The sequence below is a fragment of the Sinocyclocheilus anshuiensis genome, unplaced genomic scaffold, assembly GCF_001515605.1.
Source record: "Sinocyclocheilus anshuiensis isolate Anshui unplaced genomic scaffold, SAMN03320099.WGS_v1.1 scaffold1409, whole genome shotgun sequence".
NCBI classification, from domain to species: domain Eukaryota; kingdom Metazoa; phylum Chordata; class Actinopteri; order Cypriniformes; family Cyprinidae; genus Sinocyclocheilus; species Sinocyclocheilus anshuiensis.
The window spans coordinates 386,506-397,879 of NW_015549642.1; the positions used below are offsets into that span (position 1 = coordinate 386,506).

Below are 11,374 nucleotides of genomic sequence, written 5' to 3' on the forward strand. Positions count from 1 at the left end.
TTCACACATATATTTATATTTCAGCTAAGCTAAATACATATATGTGTATATATATATGTGTGTGTGTGTGTGTGTTTAGCTTAGCTGAAATCAAACTTAAAAACTGTATATTTAATGTGTGCATTCATATTGTAGAGAAATAGACTGATACAGAGTTTTTACCAATAAGGAGACTGGACCTTTTAATGGTGTGACTTTATATTGAGTATTGTGATGTTCTTACAGGTGGTCTGTCTACTTATTCTGTTTCTGATTGGACTTTTTACAACTGCAGTTGTATCATGTGGATTGTGATACAAAATGTAGAAGTCATGAAGTTATATATACCGAAATACAATACCCAATTATGTATGAATACAATACATAAACTAATGACTACCTTATCGTCCATTGTTTAGACAAATACAGGTATTGTTGGACCTGTTATCTGTCCTCATACTCGTGCTCATGGCAAGGTTTTTTTTTAATTTATTTTTAAATTTTTTTTATCATCTCTCTCTCTGTCAGTAATGTGGAATGTGTGAAGCTATTGCTCAGCAGTGGAGCTGATCATAACCGCAGGGACAAGCATGGAAGGTGAGTTCTTGGTAAAAGCAAGACATTTACATCAGGATAATTTTTTATTCATTTTGCATGTCTGTGCTCTCCTCAGCTGGAGTTGTGCTAATAAACATTCAGTACTAAATATATCTGTGCTATTCAGTGCATTCAGGAACAGTGAGTCAATTTTTCTAAAATCACAAATTTTCTTTCCATTTTTTTCAACGTTACCATGTTTTTTTAAAGATTTGTTAAGCATCAAGTCAAAATAATATTTTAATTGTTAAGCTTTTTAAAATGCTAGATTAATGGAAAACTTTGTCATCCTTTTGGCGAATAGTAACATTTCAACCACATATATTCAGATTTCTTTGCATTTTCAGATTTTGTATTTTACATTTTCTCAGCTGTTTAGTTTGTAGAATTTGTTTGTACTCTGAAACTGAAACCTTCTTAATTTTTTGTCAAATCCTTTTTTCCCCCCCTCTCTTTTGTTGTGGGTGTTGACAGGACCCCTCTCCACTATGCGGCAGCTAGTCAACACTTTCAGTGCCTGGAGACTTTGGTGTCCTGCGGAACCTGCATTAATGCCACTGACCAGTGGGGGCGCTCTGCTGTGCACTACGCTGCTGCTTCTGACCTGGACAGGAGGTACACAACATTTACACAAACGGCAACATCTGTGATTTTCTCCTCCATTCTTTATAAAGTTTAAAGATTCAATTAAAAAGTGGATTTGTCCTTCAGTTTGCAAAAATAAACATCTCATCATTTACACTAATAGACTTATATTGCAGCAAGATATTACGAGGGGTTTCATTGGAAAAATCTGCAGCTCATAAGTCTAAACCATCCTTCAACCTAATCGTAGTTTTAGCGGTGGGATGGTGGAGTGAAAAACGCCTTGACTGGTGGTCAAAATATCCCCACATGAATAGTTTACAGTGCAGAAATGGAGCTAGTTGTGAACAACATGTAATTGACCATTGTAAATGCATGTCTAACCCGATTAAGTGATTTAGACACAGGCAGCTGTAGTCCTACAGCAGGTGAAATCGAGTGCGGTGTCAGTCCCCATCTCCAGAGACTGCTAGCAGCTACACTAACACATATATCTGTGTTACCATGGCAACCACAGGCTATTTTTAAGTCTCCTATCATTGGGGTAGTTTATGTGCAAAGACAAAAGTGTTTGACGTCGACTTGATATGGCATACGGAAACACCTTTTTGCTTAGTTTAATTAGATTAGTTGCCAGAATTCACCGGCACAAAGAATTTTGTGAATGAGTAATGAGACGGTAACCATAATTAATTTAATTTATACCCAGATACCACAGACTTATTGCATGTAACATATAAAATTATTATTAAACTATTGAATTATGTAAATATTTACTCTCATGTATTATTATTAATTACAAAATATGAATAGTTCATAATAAAACAAATATGAATTCCAAAATATTCATTTAATGGTAATACAATTTTGTTTACAACTTTAAAAAAAATTGTTAAGAGTTATTGTTGCGTAAGAAGCATCTGTGTATAAGATTTGTGAGGTGTGTGTGATTTTTCTGCAGGCGGCGTGTGGTCCTGGAACCAGAGAGTGACGGAGTTCAAGCTGAGAGGGAGAAGGAGGCAGCTCTGTGAGTTCTCTGGAGTTGAAGAGCAGAACGGCCCACGTCTGCTCAGCCTCAATTCTGTGTCCCCCCTCCTTGTCTCACCGTCACTCGTGCTGTTTACACGTGTCCTGCTCTGATGCCAAAACATTGGGTGTTTGTGTCTGTGTGCGTCTGTAACCTCATCATTTCATGTCTGGGACAAACTAAATGTATTTTCCCTCTCTCCACTTATAATAATTTTACATGATCTTTTTTGTACTTTTTCTAGTTTAATTTTTTATGGTGTGTGTGTGTGTGTGTGTGTATTTGAATATATTTCAATATTCATATTTTATATTTGTGTGTGCAGGTGTCTCGAGTTCCTGTTGCAGCATGGTGCCGCCCCATCACTCAAAGATAAACAAGGCTACAGTGCCGTTCATTATGCTGCAGCGTATGGCCACAGACACTGTCTGAAACTGGTGAGGACACAAATATGTCCAGTGAGTGCCTCAGGGCACTTCCTCCATCTGTACTCTACTGTCTCTACTGTAGATTTAAATGTGTAACTTAACATGCAAATTAATTTAGTCCAGTTTGTGGTAGTCCAGTCATGTCGTAAAATGATGTGCTCGCTGTCTGTTGAACCTATTGTACACCACCTGCTGGTGCACTGCACATGTTTATCGTGCAAGAATGAATTTGTTCCAGCTTAATTCAGAATAGCTTTTTTTTTTTTTTTTTTTTTGAGTTTAATGAGAACAGCTGTAATTCAGATTAAAACTGATTTCAGCTTTTGGACAGAGATGAGAACCAACAAGATGAGATGGAGAAAAGCCAAACCAGAAGCCCATTGCATCTGGCCGTGAGTCCAAATTTACACCTTTACAACCACATCCTAACAGCCACATAACAACATGCTAAAAACAAATCATAACACTATATCAATACCCTGGCTACCACCGAGAACACCTTAGCATCCTGAAGCCAACTTTTGCATAAGAAAACACAGCTTGCATGTTTTTAATACTACAAGGTTTAATTACTACAGACAGGCCCTAACCTCACTGAAATATGTGAAAGACATTTTCAGACAGTTGGTCTTACACCTTTATATAGGTATATGTTTGTTTCCAGGCGTACCACGGTCAAGCACAGGCTCTAGAAGTACTCTTGGAGGGTCACTGCGAGGTGGATCAGGGGGATGAGGTGGGCCGGACTCCATTAGCTCTTGCTGCCCTCAGGGGCCACACTGACTGTGCTCTCACTCTTCTGAACCATGGGACCTCGCCGAGAAGCAAAGATACTCTCAGAGGACGTACACCTATCCATCTTGCAGGTATTACATCTGTGTGTGGTGGAAATTACACAGTTGTACATTTTTATGCAGTATTTAATACACTCTTGTTTGTATCCAGTAATGAATGGTCATACATCATGTGTGCACCTCCTGCTGGAAGACTCTGATAATGCAGATCTGGTAGATACAGCGGACTCTCAGGGACAGTGAGTAGTTAATTTAATAACTCTAAAAATCTTTCATTATAATGCCACAAAGATTTTGGAGTGGAATGAGTGTGTCATGTATTATTACTTCTCAACTTATGGGTATTGTAGCTTGGCAAGCTGAAATAATTAAATACAGTCAAAAAAAAAAAATGAAGTTACCCAATTGTTACCCATAAAAAGTTGCTGACAACATTTAGTTAATTGTTTTTTAATTACTATGCAACTAATGAATTTTAAAATGCATATAACTATTTTTCTACGATAAATAAATATTGAGGATCTCGATTAGTGTGCCAAAATCAAACCTGAACACACTTCATACAAATACTAATAATAAAATGAATCAACACCCTAATTGATTTAATATTAATTTTGCCCAAGCTATGAGAAAAATGTACCCATGGACATGTGGGAAGCTTATTGATTGATTTAATAACGGCTTATTGAAATTAACCATCTATACACACTTGAGATTCTTGCACGTGATTAACGGGTTAATGGGTATTCGTTCTATGTGTGTTTGTGTCTGCAGGACCCCTCTAATGCTGGCAGTAATGGGGGGTCATGTGGATGCTGTGTCTCTTCTATTGGAACGTGAGGCCAGTGTGGACTTGTCTGATCATCAAGGTCTGACTGCTCTGCACCTAGGGGTGAGTTTCCTGATCTTGCCAAACATATTCAAGTGCAAGATGTACAAGGACAGTTTTTTTAAACTCTCTCTCTCAGCTCTTGTGTGGACAGGAGGAATGTGTTCAGTCCCTGTTGGAGCTGGAGGCATCCGTGCTGCTGGGGGACTCCAAGGGTCGGACAGCTATCCACCTGGCTGCGGCGAGGGGTCACGCATCCTGGTTGAGCGAATTGCTCAATATTGCATGTTCTGAACCCCCGATACCCCCATTCCGAGACAACCAGGGATACACACCCTTACACTGGGCCTGTTACTATGGTTGGTTTTAACAGTCTCCATTATGAGTTTAAAAAGACGGAATCAGTAAACGGAATGTAGCTTTTGTGAAGTATAGTGGACTAGCATTGTGTGTGTATGTGTTCTAGGTCATGAGGGTTGTGTGGAGGTCCTACTCGAACAAAGAGATTTTCGTCACTTTGATGGGAACCCCTTCACCCCGCTGCACTGTGCTGTGTATGTCTGCTGTGAGATCGTTTTCTTCATCCCTGTCTTCTTTTGCACTTTTTTTTTCTCTGTTTCAACTTTGAATCCTCTGTCCTGCAGGGTCAATGACCATGAGACCTGTGCCAACCTTTTATTAGAAGCCATGGGATCAAAGATTGTAACTGGCAAAGACTCCAAGGGCAGGTTAGTTTGGTATATGTCAAGAAAGACAAAACAGATTAGAATAAAATTGTAGATTTGTACCTACAGTGGTTACAAAATTATTTTTAAAATAAAATCTATATTTATATACACGTTTGAGAACTTGAGAGCTGACTTCATACACCGTCATACACACAGTTAAATGTCATTACTAATCTGGCTAGGAAAAGTTAAGATAGTCCTGAGAAACAGACCAGTGTACGTTTTTAAATTTTTTTTTTTATGTTCATCATTAGCATTGCTTTCATAGCTATCAGTGAAAACATCTATTAAAAACTGCTGTCTCTATTTATCAGGACACCTCTCCATGCAGCTGCATTCGCTGGCCACGTAGACTGTGTTCAGCTGCTCTTGGCCCATAATGCATCTGTGGATGAGGTTGACCAATCAGGGCGCAGTGCCCTGATTATGGCAGCGGAGAAAGGAAGGGTTGAGGTTGTAGGTATGTATTCAAAACATTTTCATGCCTTTTATTTGCATTATGCCTCTGTTCATTTGAAAATGTACTCAACTGAATGCACTTATGCAAAGTGTGGCGTGTTTTAAACAGAAGCTTTACTTACTGTTGCCAACGTGAACCTCAATCTAACTGACCAGAAGGGCAATACAGCCCTCCATCTAGCCTGCAGTAATGTAAGTATAGCCCATTGCATGCCGTGGTCATCAGTCTCTACTTTTTCATAATTTCATCAGTAGTGCAGTGATCTTTCATAATCATTTTTAGAATTTGTCATAATCAAAATTTGTCATTTTGTCAAAATGCCACTGACAAAATGGCACCCTTTACTATTAGTTTTGTTTTACAAAGAAATGATCAACTATATAGTTCACTGAAACAAAGGTTTTCTTTATATCTACTCACCCCAAAATCATATTTTATTGATGTTTATTATAATAATTTGGCCTTTTCAAAAACAGAAAAATTTTAAAATTTCCACTTAAGTAATGCAGACACCTATGTGTGACTGTAGTCATAGGGTTTTAATACTTCATATAATTATCAAACAATAAAATTGTGCCAGATATAAAAACCCACATTGCAAACAGTATTTTTGAATGTTTTTATTAATCTATTACCTGAGGTCTTCTAAAGATGATTTTCTTGTTTTTTTTTTCTGCTTGCTCTCTGTCCAGGGAATGGAGGAATGTGCATTGCTCATTCTCGGAAAACTTCCAGACTCTGCCCTCGTTGCTACCAACGCTGCACTGCAAACGTGAGTTCCCCTTCACATTACAGTAGATTGCATATTATATTTACATTTATGCATTTTGACAGATGCTTTTATCCAAAGCAACTTGCCTTGCATTGCATTTAAGGAATACATTTTATCACTTCATGCATTCCCTGGGATTCGAACCCATGATGTTGCTTGTGCCATGTTCTTATAAATGATTGAAGAAGCAACTGATGCTCACTTGTTTCTCGTTCACTTCCCCAGACCTCTCCATTTGGCTGCTCGCAGTGGGATGAAGCAGACAGTGCAAGAGCTGCTCTCTCGTGGGGCCAGCGTTCAAGTACTAGATGAGAATGGTGCGCCTTCCTGAAACTAAAATCCCTGCAGATTTAGATTGTCAGTGTATGTGAATCGCTCTATGTCTGTCTCTGTATTCTTCTTCTTTTGTTAGTGACATAGAGGCTTTTGCCAAAGCAGTAGCTGTGTTTCAAAGCTTTGACAGTGGCATGCATGTGCCCTTTTGCCCCCTGACTGACCATGTGTTTGGCTGCCTATCTAGCGAGGCACTAATGGAATGGTGCTTTCGTCCATCACCTCCCCACCACTGTCCTTTTGTTCCACTGCTCCATCCCTCCTTTCACCTCTTTCTGCTTTCCTGTCCCCTTTCCTGTCTCTCTCGCTCTTTGGCTGTCTTTCCCCGCAGGTCTCACCCCTGCTCTGGCTTGTGCTCCCAGCAGGGAAGTGGCTGACTGCCTGGCTCTCATTCTGGCTATCATGATGCCTTTCTGCTCCCCTTGCAGCTCTGGAGCTCCTTCGCCAGGTGCCCTGCTGAAATCTCTGCCCCGCCAGGCCAAGAGCCCCCAAGGCCCCCACAGTCCAAGGGACCCCTCCCGCCCCTCCAGCGAGGGCACGACCACTGAAAACGACTCGGACTCAGAGACATTTTGACCCCGGCTCCTTCTAGAGGCACCGGTCATAGTTTTTAAAGCACAGATCGTCATGAACCTTGCAGAAGTTGTACAGATTTTTGATTATGGAGCACAGCCTCTATAACAAGAGATTATAACATAGCACACATGGTACACTTTTGTTCTGCCACACTTGTTTGCACAGATGTTTTCGAAAGCCATTTTGATCACTTTAACACAGGTTGATTGATGATAGATTGCTAAATGTTGACTGACTTCTCACACTTGAAGGATGATAATGTAAAGTGCGGCATGGTGTATCTTAATCTGTGGACTTTTGAAAGCACAAACCATGTGGAAGTCACCCTCATTTCACCCATGTTGTCACTGTGCGATCAGGAAACGAAAAATCACATTTTTGGACCTACAGAGAAATTGGCGTCACTGTTAACAACCTCACTTAGTATTTATTTGTGAGTAAACACTGGAATACACTACGCAACTTTTTCCCAGATTTGTGCCCTGATGAGTCAGTGCAGTTGCCAAAAGTCAGAGCCGTACTGCAGATTTGAGTTGAAAGATTTTACATATTGTTTTCGTTTGTCATGCATCTTCTAGCAACAAGTCAAACATTTCTGTGTGAGTTTGTTGTGTTCTGAACAACTTGAACGTCTGGTAGTGTGTGATCCTCAGTTGTTTAGTGTATGATGCCCAGTTTTCACTGTAACTATTTACAATAGTATGATGCCTAGCATTTTAAAAATCTGTTCAGATTTGTCAAGTTGTGTAGTGTATTTCAGCCTTAAGACAAGTTAAATTGAAAGTACATGAAACCCAGTGTAATGTGATGAAAATCCAATGCAAGTTCTACATTTCCAGATCGTACACCAGTTGTACTTCACACATTGTATTTGACACATTGTGAATAGAAGGCTCTTGAGATTTGTATTGTGAAAAGAGCATTTTTATTCCATAGATATAAGTAGATTTCTAGGCCTTGATGGTCTAAACTTACATCTGACGCTTTTGGAGAGTGACACTTTGTCACTCGGTTCCTTCTCAGACATAGAGACAGTGTTTAAATAATACTTCTATTCAGGTTGAATTTTAGATTCTAGTGACAGGGCATGGCGTGTTACGTGAACCAGGATGTTCTCAAGCCTGCACCGATATTTATTAACATTTAGATAACAATGGTACTACAATTGTATGCACTTATGTATAGGAGTAAATGGGTGCTTAAAGGAATAGTTCACACCTAAATTATAATTCTGCCATTGTTTACTCATGTCCTTGTTTTTGTGGAACACAAAAGTAAAATGATCTTAACGTGGCTCTTTCCATACACCAACAGTTCATAGTGACAATGTCTGTCAAGCTCCAAAAATGACAAAGAAATACCTCCAGAAGAGCTACATACTCTATTCCAAGTCTTCTGAAATCATACAAAAAGCTTTGTATGAGAAAGAGGCCAAAATTAAAGCTTTAATCTACTAATAATCTTTTCCTTCAGTGAGCTGTTGGTTCTGGATCATTGTGTAAGTGAACTGAACTCTAGAACTGAATCGTGAACAAAACAACCAAATCACCAGAAAGAACCAGTTCAAATGAACGATCTGTTCACTAACTGGACTGATCCAGTGACTATTCAGTGAATAATGACTTAAATTTTAGTCTGTTCCTCACAAAACTAATGTATTGCTTCAAAAGACTTCTCCTTTTGTGTCCCATGAACAGAAAAACAGCATAGGGGTTGGAAGTAACATGAGAGGAAGTAAATAATGACAGAATTGTGAGTTTGGGGTGAACTGTTCATTTAAAAAAATGAATCTAGGACTAATAACATTCCCTGTCTTCTTTTTTTCTTCCTTTCTGAAATTCTTTTAATAATTTGCACTGGTTGAATATCGATCCTTGTTTAAAACCAATTTCTAATTAAAAAATACATATTCAAAAGATAAAGAGCTTTTAGCGAAGATGGTGTTTTAATGTCTTGCCTGTCAGAAACTTTCTAAAACAAATTCAAAATGGAAATGTTTGTCTGTTTGCCTTTGTCCACAATGTGCCAGTTTCTCCACTGTGTCCAGTGCCTTGTTCTGCATTTTCAGAGTTGCTTAGATTATATCAGTATATGTTTGTATGTATGTAGGAGTGTAATGAAAGTCTGAAGATGTGAAGATAAGTCTGGGTCACACCTGCCAATCGTAAGCCAATGTTGTTTTTTTTTAACCAAGTCCTGTTGTTTGTGCCTACGAGTGTGTGATTTACAATAGAAAACAGTCTTTGTACATATCAGCTCATGGACATTATCATCACCAGAGCAAATATTGCACACAACTGTCTTATAACAGCAGCACATGGTTGATTTTCTTTTCAGAAATTAGATGGATTGTGAGTGGGAGGATGCAGAGGAATGAGTCAAACAGTATTATATCAGAAAAAAAGCTTTGAAATGTGTGACAATCTAGATTATGATTTCTTCATTCCAATGTTAAAGGTTCTTTGTCAGCTCAAGTTTCTTTTATATAAATTGTATGACTGTTAAAATGTTTTAACAGAGTTTTGTGTAGAGTGTTTTCTTATCCATTTGAAAATCCATTTATTACAAAAATGAAAAGAACGCCTGTTTTCCACGCGACTTTATCAAACATTGTATGTTAAATGTCATTTTAATCATGTCATTTTAGAAAGTTAATTTCATTTAGTAAATAGACTCAAGTATTGATACTGTATGTGGACATTTAACATCTAGCAGTTTACTACAGTTTTTCAGCATGAACACTCAACTGAAAGAATTGTCTTTAATTTCTTGATTCTGGAAAAAGTTATCAGATCAGGCACATTACTGTTGACAGTTTCAGCAGTTTGAGAGGACTACAAATTACAAAAAATAAAAAAGAAAATTTTAAACAGCTACTATAAAGTCAGATGATAAAAAAAAGGATCTCACAAGAAGGAAACCTACATCAATATAATAATCCTAATATTGTGGAAAATCATTTTGCATAAAAATTGGATTATGGTATTACCAGGTAAACTCTAATGTAGCAATATTGACGTAATGGACAGTTTATTAATTTTGATGGGGCTCTTTCTTGGGTGTTGGTGGAGGATGGGATTTGAGCAGCTCTTGTCAAGCCACCTGTCCTACTGGGTCCACAAGTTTTTAATGGATTCTTAGATGATTTTATTTTTGTCGACAAGGAAAAACGAAAACGAAACTTGATACATGGCATCTGTTTGTGGAGTTTAAAGGAGAAATGTATAAATATTTAAAGTAATATTTAAAGTAAGTATCGCAATGTAGCAAATGACGACCAATCAGAGGTCAATATGCTATTATGGCGAAAACGTCCTTGTCCAATTGCAAAGCGACCATTTTCAAATATGTATTTAAATACATAACACATATAAAAATGTAATCTTAGAAGATGAGGAATGAACAAAAGAGTATCTTCAGGAAGAGGACCCTTCCCAGATAGCAGGCCAACATTGAATCGAATCAATTGTTAATGCATCAACCAAATTATCATTGAAGTTGAAATTTAAAGGGGTCATATGATGTTGCTAAAAAGAACATTATTTTGTGTATTTGGTGTTACGCCCCTTACCACACTGTGATGCCGTGTCCGGCCGGAGCGACGAGACAAAAACATTAAATAAAATAATTACTTGTTTTACTTAAATGTGATGCTATTTTCCTGTTCAAATAGTTTGTTCAAATCATGTGGGGGCCAACATTAATATTTGCATGTAAACTGAAGGATGTTGTTTACTTTGAGTGACTTTTTGATTCAAAACCATATTAATTGCAGTCCTGCATGTTCTCTGATTGAAAAGAGTAAAAATCAAGATTGGTTTGATCATATTTCTATGTTGATTAAATGTTAAATAAATGGTTTAATTTAAGTTGAAGAAATATTGATATTGACCATCTTGATCTATTTTTCATCATTGAAATAACATTATTTGAGGGTGCAAATCGATGTATTCAGATATATTCAGATGTGTGCAGCACATTTTATGGAGGACCGCTTCCTGATCCTGGGAGAGTAGACTACAATGCCGGCTGTTCTGACACACGTTAAGTACGTTTTTTTATATTTTATATTTTTTATATTTAAAGCGAGTTTTTTGGGCATGTGTAGAGTAGGGCTTGTTGTTTGTCATTTCTCCGATCACAAATGCAGACATTGTTTTATGTTTACGCGGCGCGATGCAATGCAACACAACGCGTAAAAACACAGTATAAGTCATTATAATCAGTAATTATGTCCCCACTGGATGCAACAAATGCCTCGTTTAT

At 37.9% G+C, this 11,374-nt stretch overlaps 1 protein-coding gene across 3 annotated transcripts in view; it reads left to right on the forward strand.

Annotated features, from left to right (window-relative positions):
- Nucleotides 1-9,618, forward strand: part of LOC107659898 (serine/threonine-protein phosphatase 6 regulatory ankyrin repeat subunit B-like) — a 28,255-nt gene extending 18,637 nt beyond the window's left edge. For 2 of the 3 annotated variants that reach the window (XM_016448999.1, XM_016449000.1), the window contains exons 13-28: nucleotides 508-576; nucleotides 1,051-1,191; nucleotides 2,123-2,188; nucleotides 2,514-2,625; nucleotides 2,937-3,008; nucleotides 3,281-3,482; nucleotides 3,562-3,649; nucleotides 4,185-4,302; nucleotides 4,379-4,598; nucleotides 4,706-4,793; nucleotides 4,884-4,967; nucleotides 5,282-5,427; nucleotides 5,536-5,618; nucleotides 6,120-6,199; nucleotides 6,425-6,516; nucleotides 6,864-9,618. In XM_016448999.1, the coding sequence (XP_016304485.1) occupies nucleotides 508-576; nucleotides 1,051-1,191; nucleotides 2,123-2,188; nucleotides 2,514-2,625; nucleotides 2,937-3,008; nucleotides 3,281-3,482; nucleotides 3,562-3,649; nucleotides 4,185-4,302; nucleotides 4,379-4,598; nucleotides 4,706-4,793; nucleotides 4,884-4,967; nucleotides 5,282-5,427; nucleotides 5,536-5,618; nucleotides 6,120-6,199; nucleotides 6,425-6,516; nucleotides 6,864-7,108 (1,906 nt within the window). In that variant the 3' untranslated portion in view covers nucleotides 7,109-9,618. The remainder of the gene's footprint in view (nucleotides 1-507; nucleotides 577-1,050; nucleotides 1,192-2,122; nucleotides 2,189-2,513; nucleotides 2,626-2,936; nucleotides 3,009-3,280; nucleotides 3,483-3,561; nucleotides 3,650-4,184; nucleotides 4,303-4,378; nucleotides 4,599-4,705; nucleotides 4,794-4,883; nucleotides 4,968-5,281; nucleotides 5,428-5,535; nucleotides 5,619-6,119; nucleotides 6,200-6,424; nucleotides 6,517-6,863) is intronic. The other variant, XM_016449001.1, reaches the window with a different exon arrangement.
- Nucleotides 9,619-11,374: the final 1,756 nt, after the last annotated feature.